The sequence below is a fragment of the Sparus aurata genome, chromosome 15, assembly GCF_900880675.1.
Source record: "Sparus aurata chromosome 15, fSpaAur1.1, whole genome shotgun sequence".
NCBI classification, from domain to species: domain Eukaryota; kingdom Metazoa; phylum Chordata; class Actinopteri; order Spariformes; family Sparidae; genus Sparus; species Sparus aurata.
The window spans coordinates 16635003-16662954 of NC_044201.1; the positions used below are offsets into that span (position 1 = coordinate 16635003).

Here is a 27952-nt window from a genome sequence, read left to right on the forward strand (position 1 = left end):
AAAGCTTGCATTGTAAATTCAGCATAATTTACATTTCCACATCATTATTTCCACAACAGGGCAACGACCTACTCACCACAAATCTGTTGGTCTTTTATATCAAAAATATGCTACAATCTGATTATTTAACATGATACTGTGTGTACACACTTCCTGTGTAGAGGTTTACACTATAAAGCCGTCCAGCAAAGGCAGGAAATCAGACTTCCACATACAGAATGTATTAAAAAAGAACAGGGGAAATAAAAGTCCTGGCTCTGACAAAAGAAGATCTCTCTCTTCAGCTGAGGTAATCAAAATGCCTGACCACCATTTGACAATTTATGGTAGACATACACATACAAATACAAACAAATGATCGGTACCTTTGGGGAGACTTGCCCCACATATCCACTGTAGATACAGCTGGAACAGCTCAAATGAGATGAATGTTTAAACAATAACCATTTTCTACTCCCCCGGCCCGGCATGTTTGAAGAGCAGGAGCAGCCGTCAGTATAAACTCCAACATTTGTGGTTAATGTTTGAAAAGCTACTGAAGTGCTTCCCAATTAATTTAAACTGCTCTGTATATCTTAGCCTGCTCGATTTCTCCCGAGCCATGTGACCCCGAGGACATCTGCCTGCTCACTATGTGACACTAATGGGCAGATTCCTCCCTGAATCTCAATGATTACCACATCACACAGCCACACTGATAGGGAGGCACACACACACACACACATGTTCATCGAGTATATTGCATGCACTAGCACAGACCAGACCACACACATGCTCCAGGCACAGCCTCCAGACAGAGCTCTGCTTTCTCTATGAACAGTATTTAATCATGCAGACTCTCATTAAACAGATCACAATGTTGATGTTATTATCAAAATACCATCAGATCCGCAAAAGGTCAAACTCTACATGAAGTACAGAGGCAAATAAAAGTGCTGCGGCCACTTGGGCACTCATCCAAATGGAAAGTGATGCAGCGTGATGTATTTCCATTGTGTGCACACTTAATGAAATGAGACGATGACACACATTCATTAGTATAACTTGCATCATTTTTCTCACTGGCATGTTGGTGTCTGGAGCCGGAGTGTGTGTATGTAAAGGCACCTTGTTTGTTTCCAGTAAACAAGAAGAATCCCTCATGTATCAGAGGGCTAATAATCAGGTCAGAGCAGCGAGGACACACACACACACACACACACACACACACACACACACATTCATTATGAAAATAATCAGTCGTTGCAGCCTGAGTGGAGATACAGACATAGACAGTGTATTAGCCAAAGTGAGGTGTTTTTCACCTGCAGCCTAGCCCAGTCACCTGTGTAAGATCTTGGCATTTTACGTTTCTGCAAATCAAACCACGGATAAGTTCATAGTCTGCGATGGGCTGAAAGACAATGCCACTGTCCATCGCCGATGGCTGACAGTGGTCGCCTTCACTGCACCTTCATGACAACGTGATTTGAAAGGCCCCCCACGGAGAGAGTCCACAGGTAGTGTGTCCCCTCTGAGTTGCTATTAGCCAGGAGTTGTTTACACTTGTGACATGTGGAAGAGAAAAATTAAAAAGTCTGTTGCTGCACAGTGTAGTCACATTTCTTCTCTGTGTCCCGTTTTTCCCATTATTTTCTTATTAAACCTGGCTAGCTGGCTAAATTTGTTTTAAGCTAACAGACATGCGGTGCAGAGACAAAGACCATTTTAAACTCGACACGAGGAAGTATGTTGTTGACCAGAGACAGTTTTCTCAACTGGGTGAGACAGTTGGAGGTTTCTGTCAAGCTGTCTGACAGTAGGACAAAAGTGTGCAATTGAAAATATAATTGAATTGTGAACTTAAAATCAAAAGTCAAATTATTTGTGGATTTTTAATCAAGGCCCCCCTAATGTCACGTTCATATTACAGCTGCATGTCTTGCCAAGAGCTGGAGGGACTGTTGGTGGCCAAACCAGAGACCTCTGTTGGAGATGGTGCTTGAACATTTTTAAGCGTCAGACCACTTTGAAAGAGCCATTAGGACATTTTCCTACCATGCTGGTGGAAACACAACAGGATATTTTTGATGAGCCATCAGGACAATTTCAAGCTGTGCTAGTGGCGACAGAACACTTACTTTCCCTAACCCTGGTCAAGTGTTTGTAACCTTACCAGAGCATGAGCACTTTTGTCACATCATAAAATTGACAACTGAACCAAAAGAAAGGTAAAGTTGCCACATGGAGACATGTAAAGTGGTTTGTTTGGGTTGTGAAGCTCATTCCTCACTTTACCGTCTCTCATCATCCCTTAAAAAAACGAACCGGCTCTGTCATTAACAAGCTTTAGTGTAAGCTTTATTGGCAGCAGCCCTGATGCTAATGCGTAACCTGTTTATTAAAACCATTTATTCACGTGTTAAATATTCATGGGTCAGTTTGCAGATGCTTTGAGGGAAGGGCCCAGCCACACACTGAATTACACCACTCATCGAGACTGATAACCACCAACTGGACTGTAAATAAATAAGTGTTGAAAGCTCACCGAGGAGGGGGAAATAGGTGGACAGTCAGACAGTTCAGTCCAATTAAACACACTGAGTGTGTACACACTGTGACAGGCGTGTAGCTACCGCTGCCAAAGCATCAAACGGACGTTTCTCTGTGTGTGTTTGAATTATGGAGATATTTCATACAGTAAGTACAACAGGACCGGAGGGGGTAAATTAATAATTCAACCTAGTTGGCTGAGACATACATCACAGTCAAATTGCCTGTTTGAGGCAGTCAACACTCATCAATGTTATGTGTTTTTCTCAGTGTATCTATACTTATAACCGCACAGTTTTTAAAGACAGGATGTGAGTCTTTGCCACTTAAACGTTTCCGCAGTCTGAACCCAGTCGGGGCAGTGATTAACATTTCTCAAACACTGCTGGAGTGCAATTTATTTCTAGTAGGTGGATGAACAGTGCTTATGGGGGTATTTGCTGTGATTTTCTCAGATTTCTCTGCTGCCTTAGAGGAACAGAAAAAGGAGTAAAGAATAAAAGACAAAACGCCAGTCGCTTACGTAAGGACACCTTCATTTCAGCCCACACTCCAAATTCATACGGGCACATGAAACCAATGGAAGCAATGTCACAGCAGATGGAGGTAAACAGCTCTGCAAAAACCTGAACTGTGAAAAAAGATACTTTCTTGGTTAACAGCTCAGCAACTGTATCCTATTTTGGAGCTACTGTTCTCATCAGTATGAGATATTTCTATCAGAGCAAAGCACAAGTTCAAGGAGAGTGTGAAGCAAACTCTTTAAAGGGAACTTTCTGATGCAAGGCCCTCCTGCTCTCTCGCTATTTTTCAAGCATGGCATAACACGACAAAACAAGAAATAACTGCCAAAACTCCCCAAGCTGAAAATAAATATTACAAATGTTCCTAATAGATTATCGGCGATCCGGCATCCATCTGCCGCTTTTTTAATTGTTGAAGACACTATCAAAGATAATCTTAACAGTCCCCGGGAGGTGAAACACAGGACAGACACAAGAAGAATCGGTCCCCTCTGTCTCTCCAAACTTGGTCGGTTACACCCATGGTGCTCACATGTTTCGCCTCAGCTGTGACCTGGCAACGGTCCCCTGTAAAATAACAATAAAAGCATTCATATTTCAAGACTGCGCTTTGATCCATTTAAGGCTTCATCTTTCTTCATGTCCTCTCTTAGGTAAACAGAAAAAGAAAACAGCCATACTTTTAGATGCTCAAGGAAAATCTGGAAAATGTAGACTCCTGCAGCAATATGTCACCACTGGAGTGGCAATGAATTAAAAGAGTAGCTGAGACATTGGCTAGACAAGCATTAGGGTCCAAAAGAGAGACCACAGCTCCTATTTTGCATTTGGTCCAAATATTACAAATGCAAAAAAAAAGGAAATAACAATTATGATATCAGTTTGTGTAAAAGTTTAAACTAGAAAGTGCCCATGAATTCCAGAATATCTTAGTATATTGTCCGTCCCCCTTTTGCTTTAATAACAGCATGCACTCAAACTAGCATGGATTCCACGAACCCTGATGACTCATGTCTTGTCATGTCCGTTATATCCCTTGAATCTGACTGAAATCACTCTGATTAGAGATTCCAACTGTTTATAAGTGGTTGAGATGAGTAAATTCAATTCACTTCATTCATTCATTCATTCATCATGGACCGTCTTTGTCCGGGGAACAGAATTTGCGTTTCTGGTCCAGTTGATTTCCACTTTGTTAACCTTTTCTGACACTTGTTTAGCCTTTCGACCATTGAGCCATTGAACAAACTTTAAGTCTTCAAAGATCTCCAACAAAGGTTTTTACTGTTTGCTACCGCCATTCTTCAATCCCTCCTGGAAGCAACACCGCCTTATATTAGCCCTGCATGAAGCAAACTTTATTCCAATTCTAATCAGGAAGCTGAATTAGGAACATGTTATGCTTCATGGCAAAAGAATATTGACAAAGTGACAAACTAATATGTACTTAAAATCTTAGAGTGAGTGATCTTCTGCTTTAATCGAGTATTATTGATTCCACCCAGTCAATAACACATTCATTGTTTCTGCTGTCCCTGATAATAACCTCTGACCTTCGACCTGCTGTGGGTAACCTCAGGGTCAGTTTGTTTAATGATCATGTGATCATTGAGCTTCTCCCTCTCTCAGAGCCTGGACTTCACCCTGCCCATCATACATTCTTATGCACGACCAGCCGGAGGATGTGTCCTTCAACGACGTGCCACGCCCTCATCAATCACCTCGCAAGGAGACGCGTTCACGAGGAGGACTGACTAAACGTCGCCTTCTCGATGGGAACAACAGGAGCTGCAAAACTTTTAAAAGGACGCCTCCTTGCATGCCTGACATCCACTTTTCAGAATGAGCAATTGCAGATGCCATTCGGAATTCTGATACTGTCTCTGCTCCGAGCCGACGTCCACTCAGTCTATTCAGCCTGCCTCCAAATTCCTCCAGCTAGACACATAACGTTTGGTCAAACAGACAAAAAAAATAAAAAAATAGAGCAGCTGCTCTCAATAAAAAACATTTAGACAGTCTGCTAAGAATAAAGCTGCTGTCACATCCCCAGCCATAACAATAAAAGTAACAACTACTGTAAAGACACACAAAAGGCATGAAGCCCACATGAGTGTGCTTATTTCAAGAGCTGTGACAACATCTAACAACCTGACAACACTTTTACCTTATTATTACATCAATACATGATTCTGAGCAAAGGTTTTTATTGTGTTGTTGAGTGAGTGTAACACTAAAACCAATTGTCTGTTTCATTTAATCCTCAATTCTTTTTTTTATCCTACATGTAAAAATGTGCAGCAGTACTCCCTCTGAATATTCTACACGATACGAATCATGCCGAAATCGCACGTAAGCCTTTTGCTGCACGAAATGTACATTTTCAATCCAATATATCCATCAAAAAATTATCAGACGGCAGTGCCAAATCAGACGCAGCGCAGTCGGTGTGACAACTGAAAATAAAATAAAAAATATGCCAGCCTCATCCGTTTCACACAGATTCTTCACACACTGAGAGCTCCTGCGGTGGGAACCCATGATGAAACGGCAAACGCTGGATTCAGTGTCCTGCCCAGAGAACAGTGATGGGCTTTGTTCCTGCTCCTGCTCCCATGGGACCCAGTTTGGCTGATGGTAATGGGGCTTGTGTCCATATGGGGGGGTGGGGGGATCCAGGCCATCATCCAACATACAGGGATCCATTAAGAGGACACTATCTGGGCTGGGAAGGCAAATCCCATTAAAAGCCCTTTCCTTGGCAGATTAATAAAGTTGCTGATGTGCGTTTGCACTCGACTCGAATGCCACGATGAAGCCGGCAGTATTAGGGTGGAGCGGTGAGGTGACAACAGGCGAAAAAAAAAAAAAAAAAAACACACACACACACACACACACACACATTTTCTCACTTAGCCCCAGTGTTATCTAGCCGTGCAGATAGTTTTGGTTTAATGTGAACAGGTTTTCATGCATCTGTCTCTGAGGTCTCCCTCAACCTCAGTTACAATCAGTGGAAGTGTAATTGCATTTGTGGCACTCACAGCAGTTACAAATTAGAGCTATAGGGAAGCTCTGCTGAATTTACACATAAAGGTCAGTTAGCTCGACACGAGGAGAACTGCTCAGCCCGGGAAGACTGTTTTATAGTGTCTTTGTGGCTCCTGAGGGAGTTTCTAAGCCTGTGTAACAATTATCCACAATTTGATTCATACCTTGTGTTTCTGTCTGCATGTTTTGTTTCTTTTTGGGTCGAAACCAAGAAAAATGTCTGTGCTTTGTTCATTCTGCTACCATTTGGAATATCAAGGACACTAAGGAAGCGCTTGAGTGTGGATTAATATTTCAGATTAACGTCACAAAGTTTGGCTAAGTGAATAATAAGTATATAAAGCTCTTCTCTTCAGATCAGGCTACATCTTAACCAAGTGCAGCAAAAAGGTCTTTAAAGTTAGACGAGAATGGGATGCCAGAAAAAAACATTTCATAAACATGGGGCATGAAGTTTACAAGATATGGGCATCCACCAGACAGGAAAAGAAGTTGTTGGTTGCATTGTGGGCATTGTAGGCTCCAGCATTATTGGCGTTTGACCCAGATGAGGAAAAGCCGAGGTACAATTATCATATGTGCAGGCATTAATGGTCCCCAGAAGAGGAATCCTATTGACTTCTGTGACTTTTCCCTCTACTTCTTGTAGATTTGAGTGAAATATGTAACACTGGATGGAATGATTATCATGACATTTAGTGCAGACTTTTACGCTTGACTCAGTATGAACTGCAATAACTTTAACCTTTCAACCAGTACCATCAGCAAATTTTTTTTTAATTCGTCAAATATAGGACCAGATAGCAGAATTTTAGCAGACACATTGATCAAGTGCCATCGTTCCATGCGGTACGTGGGCCAGATCTGGGGCACAACATGATGTCGATACCGATATAAATCATTAGTAATCAACGAGGCCAATAACTGATATCTGTAACCCATATACATTGAGGGTAAAAATAAAAAATATTACTGTCAAAATTTAGAACAATCATTCATGGATTATAATTTACTACAATTTACTGTATTACTGTACTTCTGGCAATTTTGAGGTACTTCACTTGAGTGTTTCCTTTTTCTGATACTTAAAACTTCAACTCCACAACATTTATTCGATAACTTCAGTTACTCGTTAATGTGCATATTCAGATTGTTCAGTTTTGATGGGGGACTACTCCTGACACCTAACCAATCAGACAGCGTTTTGAGTAGGACATTGAGCGGGAACGTATAGTGGTGACTACAGACAGAGAAAGACTGCTGCATCAGAGCCATTTTTACATTAATTAATTTTATCAGCAGTCTGAAATTATATGCAGTGATACCAATGAGCGAAAAAATGCTGAATATCGGCCCCGATGATTGCCCAGGTCAATGATCTGTTCATCTCCTGCAGAATATTTGGTAATTTGTCTCAAGCACATGTTAGTGCGCTAAAAGGAGAAACTAAAAATGGAGAAGATGGTAAACGGTATACCTGCTCAGAGCATGTTAGCATGCTTATGATAGCATTTAGCTCAAAGCACCTCCGTGGCTAAGAAGAGTTACACAGAGCTGCTAGCATGGCTGTAGATTCTTCTTTAAAAGTAACTTTTAAACATTCAAAGAATTAAAATTCCTCTTACCTTATCTGTATTAGAGTGGAGACAAAAACATATCAGAAAGACAGGAAAAACAAACCAAAATGATTTGTATGGCTCGACACAACCAGTAGTACAAGTAAACAGACTGGGTAATTTGGGCAAACAGGCTTTTTTTTGTTGTTGTATATTTTAAAAAACTTTTTCTAGGATCACCACATTTCCATTTCTGCCCCAAAAAGCTCCACAGCTGCAGCACGAGTGGTGCAAACACACACACACACACACACAAAAACACACAAACACACACACACACATGCGTTATTAAGCTTGTCAATCAGCTGCCAATTCACCACAACAGTCAGTCAGGCAGCCAGGCAGGCAGGCAGTCAGTCGGACGGGCCAGACGAAGGAACAGCTGGCCGCCACTTTCAACTCACTGAGGCTACCTGGCTTGGCATCCACTGCTAGCAACAGAGATAACCCTGCCAAATGCTGCATGTGGCAGGACGGATGGACAGGCTGTACCCAGAGAGTGAGGTGAAGGAAGGGATAGGGCACGCAAACTGCTGCTCCGAGAGGTCAGCCCCGACAAAAACCTTGGCTGAGTGTCCTTAAAAGCCTTGCAATCATCTCGCCATCACTCTGGAGCAGGTGGGACGAGGAGGAGAAAAGGTTTAATGGCACTAATAAGGCCCCGGGAGACAGGTGACATCATCCTGTAGGTCGACCTGCGACATAGCCACCCAAAAAGACGTTGCGAGAGGGGTAGAATTATTCCACTGACATTATTCCAGACTGAATTTAACTGTCAAGTACTGAGAGAGACGGGAGGGCAACTGACTGTAATAATATTCAAAGCCGTGTGTGTGTGTGTGTGTGCGTGTGTGTGTGCATGTGTGCATACATCTGAAAGTGACTGACTGAAAGGGAGAGAGTTATCAAGCCGTCCCCTCGGCGTGATTTCAGCCCTGCTTTGATTTCCCCCATCATCAGCCCAATGTCAGTGTCACCATCAGGTGGAAAAGCCGCGATTGCCGCACTGGGCGGAGGTGAAAGCAATCAATAGGTGACATCAGGGGGCAGGCGGGAGGAGCCAGGGCTGGGCCGTCGCGGAGCTCATCATCAGGCTGCACGCATACGGCCCTCAGGGACGTCGCATATGATGTGGGGCTCATCGATGTGGACTCGGTGCAGTCACTCCATCTGTCAGAGCCCCCCTGATCTTGCACTGCATTAGGTCTTTATATGAGCTATATATTATCCATTTTAAGACATTTACTGTGGGAACTGAGGTTAAGCACAAGGGCTGAAAGGTGAGAACCATTGGCGAACCCCCTGCAGGGTAAACCCCCCCTGAAAATGATCTCCAAACACCTGCCACGTCCCCATTTTGTCTTTTTAACGCTATGGAGCGACACGGTGCCTGTGATGACAGCCATTAGGGCTCTGGGGAGGACAAAACAGCGAAGAGAGCCTGATTTAAGGTACTCACAGCTTTTCCAGGGCAGCCAAGCCATAGAAGGAGCCATTCCTCAGCAGGGAGATCTTGTTGTTGCTCAGGTTTCTGCAAAGACATGAGAGGTGAGACGAGGTGAGTGGTACATTTTGCGAATCTCGCACAAAATAGAGCCGCAGGAAAAATTACTTATTCAAATGGCTGATAAATTGTTTATCCTCCGACTGTCAATATGTTGGCGAGAGATAAGGATTCACGTCTGATGAGATTGCGGCTGTATATTACTCATCCCGGCCACGTCTCTGTCTTGTTTGTGGCCGTTTGTGGTTACGATGGTTAATGATTCCCCCCCCCCCCCCCCCCCCCCCGTTCTCTACTCCTCCACGTCAAAATATCGGTCTAATAGAAAAGCTTCAAGAAATGCCGATTCAGCGCAATTCAGTCATCCATTGGTCACATTACAACAGCAAACAAATCAATGAAAGGCACCGCAGGGATCTTTACGTGACAGATTAATATTCAGAGGCAACACAGTGCCTCCATTCGGATTATTTCCTCGACAGTCGTCACTCCGTTTCCTTGTTTTTGTTTGTTGTTTTTTTTTCTCAAGATGAATTATGTCTGTGCTGAACGGCAAAATGAGAAACTATATGTTCTTCAAGTGATGCATTTGTCTGGCGAGAAAAGAAAAAGCAGCGCTTGGCAGGACTTCCAGCCGAGTGTGTTACTGGCGGGCACAAACACACGCGCACAATCTTGTCACATTATTCAACACGCCGGGCCTTGGGACCTGAGCTTTCCCTCAAACCTTAACACGGCCGAGTGAAAACGCAGGCAGGAATACATCACACAAACACACACACACACACACACACACACACACACACACCTACACTTACATTACTACACTTCTGAGGTCTTACAGTTGCTGGATTTATTCCCTAACCTCCTACTGATGTAATCAGCAGAAGTATATGGTTAATTTCAACCTTTAACCTCAACCAAATCTTGTAGAAATGACAAACCACACTAACACACACACTCCAGCAGATACTGCGCGGTCTGGTGTTGTGTTAGAAAAACATCCCACTGTAACTTGTTAGACTACAGAAGGTCTGTGTTACCTGCTGAGACACCCGACACAGGATCAGGTCTACTCGACCAGCCGGCTAATAACTTCCTCCGTGTTTGTCCGGTAAAACACGGCCGCACTCAAGACATGTACACCTCCAGAGCCAGTTACTGCTGGAAACACAGTGATACAGGACAGTGCAGGTAGTGCAGTACACCACAGGAGGATTAAGAGATTGTTTTGTGTGGCTCAAGACAGGTTTGAGCAAACTTTTTTCCAGCAGTCTAAAGGACAATACATGAGGGAAATAATATGAAAGAGGAAATTTAATAAAATAGAACCAAAGGAATGGAGTGTAATCATAAATCATTCCCGGTTTAAAGGTCCTTACATATCTTTTATATATCAGTCTCTCACTCGGGTGATGGAGTTCTCCATTAACACAATATTTCCTGCCAAACTTAGACCGGCGTCCCCTTGAGAGATTTCTGTCTGGGCTGTTTTGTCTGCTCTCTTCTCATGGGGCTCAGTCAAAAATAGTGAATGTCACGTACGTCTTTTGTACCGATCAGTATTTATAATGGTTTTTTTTTTTTTTTTTTCAGTCAAAATGTGATGACAGTTGCAAGCTCGCTTTATCCTCACTTATTTTTCATGGAAACAATGGATCAGTTAACTGTGAGTAATGCGAAAAAGGGAACGCTTGTAGAGACAAACCCACAGAGAATTATAGCCCATCTGATTCTGCAGTTCCCAACGGTTTATGAAGCGTTTTAGTGCCTTTCTACACATTTCTTACTTTTACAATCAGCAACTGTACTGTTTTTTTTTTTTTGTTTTTTTTTTACCAAAACACTTTTATCAGCACAGCAGGCAGTTCTTTACAGCAAAAAGCTATGTGAACCCACTGGACATGGCCGTTAGCGACTAACTGATCAACCTATCGAAGCATTTAATAAGTGAGTGCTTGGTGAGACTGGGTACGTTCCTAAATCGAATCTGACGCTTTATACTAAAATGAGAGTGTGACTGTTCAAAGTAGTAGTGAATGAGCTTTCTTTATGATTGAATGAACAGGCTGACAGTGAGAGAATAGATAAAATCAATATGCATTATAATACAAAACGTAGGGCCTCTTGGACAAAATCTGCGCTTCTCCCTTTAAACCCTAAATTGAACTTGAGCTCGTTACCTCAGCACATCCCAGTGGTCAAACAGTTTAAATACTTGGGGTGGACATTTTTCCTTCATTAGCTAATATTGCCAATAAGAATTTTCAGGGCATCTATAACAAAATTGAGGCGGATCTCAATAGATGGTCTCACTTGCCAACATCATTACAAGCTTGTGTGTCAATTGTTAAAATGGATATTTTTTACCACATATACATTTCTTTTCTTTTTTACCACCCCCAACTGATTACTGGAAAAAAGTCCATTCTTTGGTCTCTAAATTCATTTGGGGAGGGAAATGGCCGCGTGTGAAGTGAACAACACTTCAACGACACAAAACAGAGGGCGCTCTTTCCGTGCCTAACTTTAAATACTATTCTTGGTCATTTGTATTGAGACCCTTCACAGATTGGCTTAACCCCAATTCTGATCCCTGTTGGAAACGTATTGAAAAGAACCTAGCATCCCCACACAGACTGGAGGATCTGATTTACTCCGTTGTTCCTTTGAAACGAGCTAAGCTACGGCTTGGTTCCATAATGAGTTTCCTCTTATCAACATGGGTTATTGCTGAAAAGGAATCTAAAAGATGTATGTAATGTAAAAATGTAAATGGCACCTGAATAGTCCACTCTTTAACAACTATTCCCTACTCACTGGGGGGTTCCCATTCTCATCCCTGGACTGGAGTTCTAGGGGTATCCATGTTTTAGCTAATGTATATAACAAGAATAGGCTTCATGACTTTAATGATTAGAGTCTGTCTTACCAATTGCCTGGAACATCTTTATTTCTGTACTTTCAACTACGATCATCTATGAAAGCATATGGCGTGCCATGGAGTTCTCCTATTACTACCCACCCTTTGTACTCTCGTCTGTACAATAGAGGACGAATAATAGGTTTGGTCTCCCGAATATATTCACTTATCCGGGATGCCTCTTATAAAACCCTCCCTATTTTACATGTTTGGTCTAGTGAACTGAAGCACCACATCGGAGGTGATTCACTGGACTGGGAAAAGATTTGGTCCTCGATTGTCTATGCTTCTAAAAACCCAGATCATCAACAGATCCATTTATCTCACTCCAAGAAGAAACTTTATCATGAAACGTTTAACATCTCCAATCTGCACCCTGTGCTCAGATGGACTTATAGGCTCATATATTCATACGTACTGGGAGTGCAAAGACATGAGGCTTTTTTGGGGTGAGGTCTCGTCGCCAGATTTCTTTCCAATTTTTTCTTTCTTTCTCTTTCTCTATCCCTTACTTTTCCTTTTCTGTATTTTTGATTGCAATATACCTGTACTGTTATTGAACTGCTGTACTTGTTTACATTTAAAAACAATAAAAAAGTTGTTAAAAAAAATTTAGGGCCTCTTGTACAAGAGCTGGTCTGTAAAGATATAATATGCCTATGACATGTTTTAGAAAAGCAGGCTACTAGCTAGCAGTTAGCTGCCGTTACACACACCGCGTCCATTCCGTTGCTCCAGTCCACGGTTGCCACAGTGCATTAAGCTAGGACTGCCATTTCATCTATTCACGAAACACTGACTGCTCTTGGTGCTATTCAGAATAACCATATGGTCGAACGCTCGGAGTGACAACATAACCACAAAGTGCCTAAAAACAGAACTAAACAGAGAGCTGACCCGAGTCTCCTTTAATCCAGCAAAACCAAATCTAATATCAAACGACAGCTCTGTATCACTCAAAATGTTAAACCAGCCATAACTGCTTAACCATAATTCTAGCTCATGGATACCAGTCACCTAAATACGCCTGAAGCTCCACGATTGATCCCTGAAAAATGAACATAATTGTCAAAACTTGCTCTCTGATCGTTAGAGAAAGAGAGAAAACATTCCTGGATCTTTCACTTAGTCTCGATCCGCACCAAAACTTGATGGGTTCTCTTCTGGGCTGAGAATCGTCCTCATGCAATGGCTTTCTTGTGATTGTGCTGAAAAACCAACCGACCAATAAACGGACACAGGCTCGACACAACCTCGTCGGTAGAGGTAAAAAGGCACCAGTGCTTTACAGAATGAGGGGACCTGGCAGAGGCAGAAAGGCTATAATCATCTGGTTGTGAAAAAGTTCAACTTTAAATCCTCTAAATTCTTGCTTTCCCTCTCATCCTCACACGCTTACGCACATCATTTCATAAAGCTGTAAGCTTCAGTATGACAGGGCAAGCGACTAATGATTTATATTGCGCTTATTCTGCAGCCCAGATTCGCATCAGTTTAAATACACCTTGGACGGCGTTTCTGGATTACATATCTGCTAAAATATTGATTGCTCCAGCCAGCTCTTAAATCATCCGCTGCAGGGGCTGCTCTGTGTCTGTGTCTCTGGACATGTGATCTTCTGGCAAGAGCCATCCTTTGCATGTGTGATGCTGCATATCTCCTGTCAGCGTATGACCACACACACACACACACACAGAGACACACACCCTCCTCAACAAGGTCAGATCCCTCCCTCGCCTCCTCTCCACCACCCTCCCATCTTCTTTTAACAAGGTTCTGGGTGGAGATGTGTAATTGGGATGTGTCACCGGTCTCTCCTGTGACGACAGTGTGCTCGTTATGGCTGCAGGAAACGTATACTCAAATTGAACCCCAGGATTAAGCAGTGGAATCCCACAATGCATTGTGCTGAACAGGCAAATTGTTGGCCAAACTGCTGGGGGAACGGATGGGAAGTGTGTACACTGAAAATGTCATGGTGAAGACTCACACACACTGCACAAACAGACTTAAACTGCAGAAGAACTAAATGCTTGGTCACAAGTGTGAGCGAAACAGAGAATGGAAATTAATTTTGCTCGACCTAGAAGACAATAAAAAATACTCAGAAACATTTGTAAACAAAGTTTTTCATTTGTGCCAGTTTATTTTGTAACTCAGTCTGACAAGCCTGCTTAAGCATGTTCTCTGGGGGAAAGTACCCTTCTCTCCCACGAGTGATAACAGTTGTCTTAGCAGGAAAAGCAGGATAGAAGATAGGAAGTCCCCTCTCAGCCAAAGGCCAGGACGGACACAAATGTGTGTCAGCAAATTCATGTCAACATCCAAGATTGTATTTACATTTGCTTCTGCCCCCAAAAGCAAACTTCTGAGAATATCACGTCTCAACTATTTCAGAGCTAAACATAGTTAGGAGGAACTACTGGCAGGACAAGATCTTCAGCCGCCTAAACAAGAGTTTGCCCTAGTTACTGTTTCTGCACCCTTTAAGCTGCCAACACAGGCAGAAACACCACTTAGAAATTGCAGTCATTTCTTCAGTTCAAGCAGGTTGCCGTGGCTCAAATCAGCAGAAATGACGATTGTAGCCAATATGTCTTAGCAGCTTTAGCTAACGTAGGGTGGTGCTAAAGCTAAAATGCCATGAGTATGCCAAAAAATCCATCATTAGCTGACTATAGTGTTTTAATCTGACTAAAAATAATATGTGAAGCCTGTAAAAGGTGCATAGTTTTGCTCGCAATGGCTAACTCCTGGATATAATGCTAAAAATTGAAGCTGAAGCTACATTTCCCAGGAAAATATTCAACATACCTGCAAGTTGATTCATGTGGAAGAAACTGACTCAGGAGAAGATGGTTAGCCCTCATATTACAATAGGCTATTCTTTAACAAATTAAACCTTGAGGAGTTTACTGGTAAGCGAGAAAACAAAACGGATGTGCATACTGAGCATGTGGTAGAGAAAGTTTGAGCGAGTGAGCATCAGAGAAGCGAGGGCGGAGCCAAAACAGCCATATGGGCGGGCTGACACTTAACTTAACCGGCCAATTTTGGCGTAGCGAATCTTGGGGTTTATGTTGGTAAGTATTGTAGAGTTTCTGGAATGTTACCTTTCCCAAATAATATCTAAAGCAAGGCAACATATTAGCAATAGTTAGCTAAAACCATGGTGCTTCCGTTTTTGTAAATAACGCTAGGTTACTACTGTAAGTCAGCCTAGTACGCTAGTCGTCCAGACAAGCCAACGTTTGCAGTTCAGAGCAGACAAACACTTTTTAACCCATTCCGTCGTGACATGTTACTTAAGAAAGACAACCCAAACAAAGTCAACTCATTAGATACCCATTAATGCTATTATTGCAGCAGGATGTACACAGTTCAGCTTGACAGGACCGCTGTGGCTCGCTGCCGTCGCCGTCGAACAACCTCCCTTCAGGGGGGCGGGGTCTAGCAAACAGAAATCAAACATTTGGGAGCTTGCAAAATAACTCTGTTTCCCCACAAATCAATGTGAATACCTAAGATGTGTGGGAAGAGACCATAAGATTTACAGGCAGCCATTAAGGGAGGCAAAAGTGTGTACACAACTATTCATATGGATTTTTATTGTTGTTGATCCAGACATCAATATCCTGCTGGGGTTCTGTCAGTTTGGATTCATTCTGACACAGAGCTCTCCGAGAGCAGTAAATTGAAGCAGATATAAGTCAGCGTGGAGTCAACTGGACATGGTTAGAAACTATTTGGGAGATTGAACGGGTCAATTTCACAGTATTTCACACACAGATTTATTGAAATATAACCAAAGCTCTCATAATAGTTTGAGTTTCGGAGGCCCGCTGTTCTGTTCTTTTATTTCCAGGGCAGCTCTCACCTCAAGTCCTGAACAGCTGCAGCAGCTCTTTTTTTCAAAGCCACATATGGATGAAGTGATGAAGTGATGGTAGTCAACACTGAGATCATGGGATACCGACACTGTCACTGTGTTTTGTCCCACGTCTTCCTTCTGTTCCCCAGACCGCTACAGCTCCCCGTGCGGACGGACGTCCCACTCAGGGACAGGCAGCCTCTGTTTGTGCAAACTCAAGCGTGTCCTGTGCTGCGCTTTGCTGCGAGTGCGTCTGTGTGTTTGTGTGTGTGCGTCTGCTCGCCGACCTCTGCATGCCTCTCTCAGGCTTCTGCGTAATGTCCAGGAAATCACAGGAAAAACAGAATTGAACATTGTGTAAACAGCCCGTGACAAACTTCTGGAGCGTCCTTCCAACTCTCTATTTACATTATCAATTATGTTTTTTGCGGATAAGCTGCTTTCAATGAGGGAGGAGTGCACAGATTCAGCATTGTCTCTGTGGGCCGCGGCAAATGGTGTATGTCATTGCCTACGGTGTTCCAGTGCCAGCCACAGCCAGACGTAGAAAGCATTCCCACAAAATGTTTGACCCCAAGTTCATATGTTGTTGCACTTACACCATTCTTCAATATGGCCTAGAGCAGTTTTTGTGTTTAACATCTTTTGCACTAAAATTGTAAGGTTGCAAAGTTTATGTAGCTGGATAGTTTAAAACTGATTTATCCTAACCCTAACCCATTAAATAAAATTAATATATTCAACTGTCTTTTTAAACTGTTTAGACACTATTCCCTTTTTGCAAAGACATTTTAATCCGAAGAGGAACATCTTAACTGATTTATTCTTATGCATAAACAAACTAAACAATGAAGTGTCTTCATTTTCATGCCTGAACAAACAAACTGTCCTCAAAGTACAACACAATTTCATACTTTTTTACTTTGTTTATATGTGGTGGACCCTGCCACCTTTCTAGCTTCAAACAGTATTCTGGGGACCTTATTTCCCTCTGAGAACAGCTTGTTTATTCAGATATGGAGAAAAATTAACATTTCTCAGTATTTGTTATTATCATATCAATTGTCTATGAATTTCTGAATTTCTTTAGAAAAAACACATATTCCACTTTTAAATGAATGTGAAGACTTTTTTTTTCAAGCAGTTTAATAATTCATCTACTCCACTATCAACTAGTGGAATAATTGATTTGTCAATAGAAAGAAAATAAACAAAACCTTTTGACAGTTGTTTATCATTAAATATGCCTTTCAAGTAGAAAGTTCCAAAGATGTGGTGGTTCCAGCTTCATAAATGTGAGGATTCGCTCCATTTGCAAGACTTTTTTAACCAGGGTGGTAAATGCTAGACCCCCCTACTCTTCCTCTGATTGGTTTTGTCTGATATTCTAACCTGAACCCTAACCAAACTTATTCCTCCTGCCTTAACCTAACCAGAGCCCTTGAGTAGAAAGAGTTGCGACAATGGAAGTGATTTACAAATACCTGAGATAGTTAAGGTAAGATTTTGGCGAGCAATTTGAACAAGTGAATATATAGAATTAGAAAAGCGATTTTTGGTAATTAGATAAGAAAAGGTAAGACAGAACTTTATCAATGCTGAAGGAAATTCTTGAGCCAGAGAATTTAAAGCAGACAGTTTACAGCCAGTAGTTTAGTCTAACTAGTAGTAGTAGTAGTCTATAAATGCATCAATGCTCTTCTGCTGAAACTCTAAAAAAATAAAGGCCCATTGGAGTGAACAGAGATGACTCTACTCTGAGCTCAAGGGTTTTAAAAACCCAACCAACCCAACTAAACCAAGGCAATAAGTACTAGGCAATCAGAAGAGTAGAAGGTTGGGTCATGACCTCGCTACCCTGGGAAAAAAGATGTGGGTTTACAATTCTTCTTTTTATTGGATAGTAAACTAGAAAACTAAGAACGATGGGCAGTTTGTCTCACAAAGCAAGCAACTGAAGATTTAGAGACTACGTAACACAATATTTATTGATGATGAAATCTCTAGCTGCCCTAAATTGCATAATGCAGGGAGCGATTTAACACGGCAAGTGATATCCGTGTCAATTCTTCTCTTAAATCTGGCTTTCTTTCTCCCTCCACGCCACAGCTGGGATATTTCTGTGAAGTCCAACTAAAAAGTCATCACTGCCATGCACCAGAGACCTCTAACTATATTATTACAGGAGAACAGAATCAAAAATAGCTACGGAGGCCATCCAACACACCAATCATGAGGACCAAGTGGAGTAAAGATCACAACATGAACTATTACAAACATTTGGATCCGCTGGCCTCTAGGTTTCTGGCCACTTTTCAGCCAAACCCTGTGTTATTTTAGAAGATCAAGTTACTGGACACAGCTAACCAAAATAACATTTCATATCTACTAACATTGACCTTGGACAGGGACCAGACATTGCTCTGGGGGTTGCCTACAGATGTACATATGAACAGAGAAGCACATCTGCCACAGTTCCTACAATGTGTGGGAAAAAAAACGGTTTTAGTGTTACAAATGCAACAATTTGCCAAAGTGAGATGTCTTCACTTGTTTTTTTTCAAGAATGTACTTGTATCAGGTCACCTTTTTGAGTTATTTGGCTTGTTTCAGGGTACCGTCACTTTATTATTACAATTAGAGCCACAGCTATATGTCTTTGTGGCGTGAAAGGACCTTGTTTTGACATCAAAACCAAGCAACAACTCACTTCTTTTGACATGAAGCAAGTGGGAAATGTAGTCCTGCATAATGGTGAGGTCCAACAGCTGGTCTCACTTTAGATCTCACTTCTCTAAACACACGGAATCGCTAAGTTCTCACGCTAATTAATCCTTTATTGAACATTTTATCTCTTAAAAGTCTTTTTTATTAGCCAGGAGCAGTGTTGGAAAACATGTAGCAGAAGCCTACGAGCCAATTCAGACAGCTCCCTGCCACGATGAGCTCGATGTGACGCCAAATGTTAAATCTGTAAATATTTGACATTCACATCTATCCATTCCATGTGTTGGCTCCAACGTAATGTTAACAGACAGCACTGACTCTTGCTTTCACCAGCTGAAACTGCAATCATCGCAAGTGGCAGATTAAATCAGCTGTCAGTAACTAAATGCCAAAATAAAATTGGTGTCTGTGCTCGACCAAAGATCCAAATGGAAAAAAGAAGTTCCACTCTGTACCACCTCCGTACAAATGAACGGGGACTGTGTGTTTTTGCAGGGCAACAGGGAAATTCGAAGTTCAGTACTCAAAACCCTCCTGTTTACTCTGAAGCATATCTGTGATATTCAATATTCATCATCTTAATCATTGATAGTAAGCAGGCCTCTCTTCTTTTTTTGATGTGTCTGATTCATTAAATCAACATCTTATATCTCACGCTGCTCATCCACTCTCTCAGCCAACTGGAGGTGATTTGTAGTAAGTGTAGTAAGCTAAGCCCTGATGGATTTGGTAAGGGGTTAAAAAATAGATTCAGATTCATTCAAAAACTAGTGGACACTAACCCCGGATTATTTTTACATTATCCCAAAGGTTTCCTACAATGGTTAAGAAGAAGGCGAACAAGAGAAAATTTAAAGTGGATAAAACTTTAAACCATTACGTTGTCTGTGAGGTCAAAAGTGTTACTTGCAAGACTGTTTATTCGCCCAGAACGGCCAGACTACATTAGTCATAAGCTAGCAAGAAACAGCACACCCTGTGGGTATGTCTGTCTCCGCGTTTAAATTCCGGTCAACTCTCACAAGACTCAGCACTCACCAGAGACTCCGGTTCTCCCTCTACTATCCCTCTCTCGAGTCAGTATTACAGTACAGCAATCTAATTGCTCTCCTTCCGTCGTTACAAAGCTCCCCGCACAGCATTCAGCAAACTGCTTTTGTTGTTATAGAGAGATTCCACGCGCTAGAAATGACATGTTGTCTGTTGAAGAATACTCTTGCCAACATAAAGTCCTAAGGCAATCTACATGTGCTTGCCTGGAGTCACGAGCGAACTTAAACTATTCACCTGACCATCATGCGACAGAACATCAGCGACTTACACCGATCGACTTGAGGGGAGGTAGCATTTGAGCGACAGTCACACAACCTGACATATGTCAAGATTTATACATGTAAACCCGGGTCGATACACAGCAACTCCCCTGACTTGAACACAGCATGTGCGCACACACAGTTGTGCACAGTGCTGATAATGGTCTGCCAAGGATCCTGTGAGACAGGCAGGAGAGCTAATATGCTTCCCAATGTGATCACACCCGGCAACAGAAGCAGCGCACATCAGAGTTTTAATCACCTCGTTTTACAATGAGTCAGGAGACAGAGAAAAGACAACAGGCTTCTAAGCAGGACTCCTCTGCTCTCTCAAATTTACGACCCTTTAAGTAACTTCAGTATTTACTCAGCGGTGTGGGAGGAGGCAGGGACTGCAAACGGAGAAGTATCTTTGGCAGACATCGTATTTATCTTTACCTAATATTTCTAGATGGTGAGTCTGGGTTTCGACACATTCTTGGTTTTTAAAGGCTACAGCACAATTTACAGACTCCTTCTCTCCCCCAGCGGTCATGAACTCTCGATCAGTGAATCATTATTATCTAGCAAAACTGATCAGCTGTTTTTTTCCACGCCTGCCACATGCACGGTAGTTACAGAGCTTTGCACACAGCTAATCTGAAGGCCAGCGGACCGGCACTATCCTTGAGGGATGTCTCAATACCCATCCACGGCAGCCCGGAGGAAACCTTGACAAAATTCTAACCTGTTGCTAGTGAGAGAAAGAGAGAGAGAAGAGAAAAAAAATCGATAGCTACTTATCAAGAAGACTGGCAGTTTCTAACATGCAGTAACATTACTGACGGGCCCTGACCTCACCGGTCTTCAACACACAGATAACACAAGGGCAAATGTTCTCGGCTTTAGCTACCACGGAGGGGAAAGTGCCGGGGATCTAAAAGTATTATGCCCTCTGGGGCTTAGACGACTGATATTGGAGAGCGCACTCATCTAAAGATGAACCTTTTTTAAAAAAAAAGAAAAGAAAAAATCTTCCATATCACTGGAGATAAGTATGAGAAAGGCCAGCGGAGGGCCGGAGAGAGAAGAGATTGGCATGACTCCTCGCAGCGTGAGATGTCAGATACAACATATTGTATCGGAGGTTGCGCCAGTCACGTCTCTTCAGATTAACAGCCAGCTCTCTAATGTATGTATATGTGTGACATATCATTTAAGGCGTTTTACACCCGGGATGTCTCAATGCAGTGTTCACTATCAGGGTTTGTGAGTGAGGTAATGCACAGTAGAATATGGACGGGCTATGTGTGCATGTCAATGAAATATTCATGCCGAAAGTACTCAGAACTCTGAAGAGGGTAGAGCGCAAACAGTACCTCGGCAGAGGAGAAAAAAGCCCCGGAGGAATAGCAGCGAGGGAAAATGAGAGAGAGGGAGTGATTGTGAGAGGAGGGGAGAGAAGAATACCCAGAATTATATTTATAGCCAAACAAAAAAATAAGGGTGTATGCAGAGAGCCATCTGAGGAACAGAAACAAGAAACATAGCACGTTTGTTCGGATGCACGCGGATCAATGCCGACCTCTGACTCCTTTCATCGAGCTACAGATGATCACAAACTGTCTACTTACACTGCAGCAGCACATTGTGTAAGACTCTATTTTACAGCCAGGCTTCCTGTGGTTCTTCCTAAGTCCCTCTCTGCACTGCCATGATGACTGACACGTTCTTGTAGTGGTTTGGAGGCAGCTGCAGCCCCGTCCTGATCATTTCCCTCTAGACACCGCAAACAGCCCCTCCTGTCTGTCTCTGAAAGGATGATGAAGATGATGAGGAGCCCACAGAGCAAGGCTACTTTATGCCAAACACCTCCAGATTTAGGTCGGGCCCAGACCGAGAGGCCTCGTTTTCTCTCCCTCGAACGTGTGACAACCAGGCTTTGGAGGGAGCTTAGCACGGTTCCACGAGAGAACATGCACAAATCCAGGGGAGGATCGCGTTCGGCAGTGTTTCAGGAGCTCTGGATTTCTCCTGAATGCTGATTCAAATGAAAATAAAAGGCATAATTTACACATTTAGGACTGCTGTAACTTCACCTGGACAATCAAGATATTCAAGATGGTGATCTCAACATTTCAGAGCGTTGTTCTGAAATGCTCTGACTCTGCATGTTTTTCTATATCTCGACATGATTGCATCTGAGGCAAACCTCAATAATTTTCAAGGCTTAAATTAAGTTTTGAATGAATCAATGAACGAGTGAATGTATTTCTACAAATCCTGGCAACAAGCTGTAACTATCGCAACCTGTTACAGTGCAGTTTTATTTGTTCAATGCTGCATGTCATGGTAGTGTGGGGGGGGGGGTAATCATAATTTTCCCAAGATTGTGGGTTGTTGGATTTTGGCAATAAAAGTAAAAATCAATTCAAGCCTCACAGACTGGACGGGCTACACTCCGCGGATGAGATCAGCAGCAGAATAGCATGCAAATGATGCAACCGTGGCCTGCTTTGCAACACAACAGCTCAGCAGGAGGAGCAGCGCTTGTATTACTTTGCAGGAACTCTAATAACTTTAAGAGTTTCCAGTTATGTAAGTGCACAGTGTGTATCTCCTTGCATGCAGATTCCAGCGGTGAGGAGACTCAGCCGCTGAGCTCCAATCAGATGTTACTGTGCGACAAGGCGCCCTCCCTGCCCAAACAGTCTGTCACATCATCTCAATCAGCCTCGGCCTCAGCTGTAAAGTGACGTTTCACTAAGCGCTTCCTATGCTCACTTCCCCAGTGTCCTCTCTGTCACTCCCTCTCTTCCTCTAAAGGCTCTTTCACAGCCTCCTCCTGTCTATCTCCACTCCATCCCCTTGTCTCCTCCGCAATCTGTGCCTCCTCTCCCCCGGACCGGTCCTCCTGTTAGAGGCACTGCCTCAGACAGGTGTCGGCTACAATTTCAGCTGCTACTCTCCACAGAGAGGCAGCGTTGAAACCATTACACCAGATAGGTCCCAAGGTCAACAGAGCTGTCAGGTCTGGCTCAGAACTCCCTCAGCTCCCTCCTCCCCCTCATGGACGACAAGGAGAGCAGGAGAGGTGTTAATGGAGGACGTTTGCGCTGCACAGAGAGTTCTCACACACAGTTCATTTTCATCTCTCTTACTTATGCTAATGTTCCCTTCGTCCGCTTGTTAAGTTGTTTTCCCTGGCATTTGCAAGGCGGCTGCATTATCGCAGGGTTCGTTCCTCATAAACATTTTATGGATACAGTAATAAAGGGCGAAAAGAAAAACAACAAAAGCCCAATCTGCGCCTGTAATTAGAGGTGGCATTCGGATCTGGGTGAGTGTACTTGAACTTGACACACTGCGCCCGAGTTGTCATTGAGGAAACCGCTCCACAAGGAGCTCACAGTCTACGTAGGTGGTGAAAATAGAGAGAGCACGCGGGGAGACATTCAGGAGATTTGGCAGCCTACAGGGAGAGATCGGTATGTGCATACTTCCCTTGATATATCTGTTTATTTGCACAGCACATCTAAACAAAAGAGCGAGCAGGGAGGCCACTTCAGCCCGACAAAGGTCACATTTCCTAACGCAGGAAAACTGCTTCCTGGCCGGCTACAGCTCAGATTTAGTCTACCAAGGAATAGGACTGAGTGAGGAATGGGCTTATTTTTACTGGTCTTATCACAACAACGCATACACAAACAGCCTCCCTTTTTCTGAGGAAAAGGTGTCATTCTGCTAGAGAGATGCTCCCAGCTGCACTTTGATACTGTATATTTTAAAGGAAAGAGCCTTAGTGTTATTTATCTTTGTAGACCACTTTAAAAATCAAACTTCGTTAGCACCTGTGAGCGGTGAAGCAGCCCCGCTCTGATGAATGTCGAAAAGCAAACAAAGCCTTTAACCGTTCTGCGCATTAGGGAACAAAAGCACCCGTGCCCACACGGAAGCAAACACCACTCCAAATAAATTGCAGTAAGCAAAGTGCTGCCATTAATCAACGGTGCTCTCAGTTCAGAATGAGTGGTCGGCTGTAACTTGTGAAGGGCCTTTACATTTAGCATTTGCTTTTACACTCGGAAGGCAGGCCTCAAGTTTCCAAGAATAAAACAAGTCTATTAATCTAGCAGTCAATCTGTGCACCTGCAGAGAAGCAGAGGGGGAACGTGTGGGTAAAGTTATCAACGCCTCGAGTGTTTGAAGTGCTACTCCATCTTCAAGAGAGGCGCAGATGAATACTAAGGGAGGTTTCTCCCCCCGTCGAGGTGCAAAATTTATGTTTGAATAACTTTGAATACAATGCAAATGATGCCCCTAAAGAGCCTGGTGAAAGGTAAAGATTTATGTGGAAGGCGGTGTGTAAGTGTAACAACACGAGACAGGAGAGGCTCCAGTGTGGCTCACACAGAGCTCTTTAATGTGGATTATGGCGACCACTGAGCGTCCAACAGCACACTGAGCCGGAGCGGGACCTTGTTTATGTGCAATTTGTATGATTTAGCCAGTAGGTTAATTCATTCCAAACAAGCGTATCTCCAGTAATTGTAACTTCTGATGAAAAAAAAAAATAGCTGTTGTTAGCTAGTTAGCTCAGTTAGCCGTGCATCTAGTGGTCCGGACTGGGAGCTCAGAGCGACAGGTGAGTGTTGGCTTTTGGTCTGTGAGCACAGGAGCTCTGGACCGGACAGGTCAGGGCTAGCAGGTTAGCATGCTAACTCCAGACGATAACTATGCAAGACAATACACTAATAATGCTATTTCACATTCAGTTAACAATTTCATTACACTTTTTTTTTTATGTTTTCAACAGAAAATCTTACACAGCGCACCTTCAAATTATTAGCCAACTAATTTGATAAATGATTTGGGCAATTTGTTATTAAAAAAGGTATTTAATTTTTCCATCCACAATCCTAAAAGTGAATATTTTATGCTCTTTTTACTTCTCTATAATATTAGACTGAATATCTTTGAGTGGTGAACAAAACAATACGTTTGAGGACGCCTTCTTCGGATTAATCAAGATAATAATTGTCAGATTATTCAAAAATGATTTTTAGTTGCGGCCAGTAGCTTTAAGTTTTGTGCTGTTATTTCAACCAGTTATTCAGTAAAAAAAATGCTTGTATTGCTGCAACTGGGCATGGGACAATATGAAAACTCAAAATAGCCTTGTAACTCCTAAATTCTGGCACAAAAACAAGCTGGCTTCACATTTTTACCTCTTCACAGAAAGGTCACTTATGGGAGAATCTTCACAAAATTCATCTCGACCAGCTTTGTTTTTATCGCCATCCTTAGCTGAAACATAGATAGAAGATGTGAACTAAACGTCGTCCTCATAGTTGTGAGGGAAGGAATCCACATTCTGTTGTGTTTATGGATGTCTTCTGCTGAACGCGCCTCCTAGGTCTACATCTCTTCTCAAATATGAAAGTGCTGAGCAGATCCAAAGCTTGTCCACTCTTCCAGTTTGTTTCCATATAAATTACAACAGGACATGAAAACTTCAAAATCTCATCCAACTGGAAGGATTTCAACGTCTTGTGTATGTACTTTGTCTGCTGTAATCTGTTGAATACTTTTTTTGTGACTTGTTTTGTCTGAGAGCTCAAGGTGACGTCTTCAGGTGTCTTACTTTGACTGACCGATAGTCCAGAACTCTGTGTATGGCACAGACAAGCAAATATGGAATAAATCATTGGAGTAAAGTTATTTTCTGTCAACATCTCATTGATGAAATGAATAATTGTCAGGAATAACAGACAGGGACTAAATTCTAATAATTCTGTATCTGTATTACCAAAAGAACATTTTGCAATGATGTATAATGACACAAAAAAAAAAGCATATGGGGACCAGATTTTATCACTGACAGCTTATTAAAGTAATCTCCTTCTTTTCTCTTCTTCCCTCAGGTGTTATTGCACTGCTTCTGATAAACTGTTACTGGGGAGTGCATTTGCTGTGATGTTTTAATCTATGGTTATCCATATGTTTCCTAAGGGGTAATATTATGCAGGATTCAAGGTGCGGTTATTGATTTATTGTGTCAAAGCGGTTTAACCTTGTGGAATCCATTTATAACACTTAATGCCAAGGAGTCTTGGTCCTCTGACTGGGATTTAAGGATCTCTAGGGGCCCTTTAGAGAGGCTCCGAGGCTCCCCCGGAAAAATCCAGCAACTTGAGAGCATCCCAGTCAGAGACATAAATGAACTTTTGGACTTCTGACTGTTAATATTTCCCATGGACACATTAAGCCCCCCTAGTAAGTGTCTCATTGGACAGGAGGTGTTGTGAAACGTACTTACAGGGACACGGTTCTGTTGGGTAAGAAGCTGGGCTGCAGGGTGTCCATCAGGTCCACATCATCACACACGACTTTGACTCGGACGTGCTGCCTGCTCAGCTCCTTGGACCTCTCGGCCGAGCAGTGACAGCTGTCAACGATCAGGTCCGGACAGTTTCTGTTGCTCAGGCTCGACTCCCACAGCGCCACTATTACGCACAGCAGACTCAGCACTCTCATGGTGGATTCTATCTAAACGCTACCTCTCAGGTTATGTCCTTCCAGCCTCTGTGACCCGTCGGAACCATTTCACATCGCCTTCCGTCGCGTTAAAGTCCAGCCTGTGAGCGAGCCGTGGTCCAGAATGCGCTCACCTGCCGCAGCTGGAAACTCGCAGCGCTACTTTTGCGGTGAAACCCGAGAGAAACGTAAAGCATCAGAGGTGTGACGCGCTGGATCTTTGCCATTCTTTCTTAGACTAACTCCTCCAAACTCTTTTCTGTGCGGCGGCATGTGCAGGGAAAACTTCCAGCGGCGCGCTTTCAAAGTCCGGATAAACTTTTCTGCGACACATCCTCCACATCCGAGCGGCCGCAGAAATTAGATATTAGAGCTGAGGTGAAGTGGTCGTACCTGATCAGTCACTGAAAAACCCGTCTCCTGTCAGAGCTGCAGAACACAGTGTTGTCATGCACTCCCATCATCCACTTCTTCGTGCGCTCCAGTACTTGTTGCGCAGTGTCCAGAAAGTCCCTCCCCGCGCCGGGTCCCGACAGACTCCAGCGAGGGCTTCTCAACTTTTCATATCCCAAACAGATCCATGAGGCCACAGAAAGCCGTTTCATAACATGTCATATCAGTGAACTTCAACACTGTTTTCTTTTAATTCCTTTCACAAACCTGTTTATATTTAGATTAAAAAAGGGGAGTAAATCATCCGCTCAAATCAGTAATCACACGATGAAACAGCAATCAGTTGTCAAATGAGTTGTCACCTCCAGGGGTCCCCCAAGGTCCCTGGGGTCCCCCACCCCCACCTTGGGGTTATGCGGTAGTGTGTGCTGCTATGTGCTGTATGCAGCATGATTTCTCAGACACAAACATTTACACAGCCTGATGAAAAGTGCTGCTGTTTGTTTTATTCTCTTCATTTACTCAAAAGCAGCTGCAGAGGAGCTGTTTGTATCCACTTTCTGCAGCCTGTACACAAACTGAAACCGATCTAAGCCGTGAATCACTTCTGAATCACCGGACTACTCATAAAACTGTTTCATGAGAAGTCTTTCTGTCCTATGAGGTTCCTGGAAGGATTTCACATAGAAACCCCCCCACAAAGTGTGAACACATATATATAGGTCTTTCAATTAAGGAACAGTTCACCCAAAAAGGAAAATTCAGTCATTGTCTACTAACCTGCCGATGGGAAGTCGGGTGAGGTTTCGTAGTAAACAAAATGTTTCTGGAGCTTCTCGGCAAAACAAAGTTGGAGCGTTCTCCTAAACAACTAAAGTAGATGGGGACTTGTTTGAAAATGGGAAAAACAAACAAACACTAAAATAAAACAGAAGAAGGAACATAAAATGGCTTAAAACTACTCGTCTGGCAAAATCCAAGC

The 27952-nt window shown here is 42.8% G+C and overlaps 1 protein-coding gene across 1 annotated transcript in view; it reads right to left on the bottom strand.

Moving 5' to 3' along the window:
* The window catches only part of adgra1b (adhesion G protein-coupled receptor A1b), a 181343-nt gene extending 154258 nt beyond the window's left edge, over window positions 1–27085 (bottom strand). The window contains exons 1-2 of the mRNA XM_030442531.1: window positions 26360–27085; window positions 9183–9254 (exon numbers count right to left, since the gene is read on the bottom strand). Coding sequence (XP_030298391.1) covers window positions 9183–9254; window positions 26360–26577 — 290 coding nt within the window. The 5' untranslated portion in view covers window positions 26578–27085. The remainder of the gene's footprint in view (window positions 1–9182; window positions 9255–26359) is intronic.
* Between the last annotated feature and the right edge of the window lie 867 nt (window positions 27086–27952).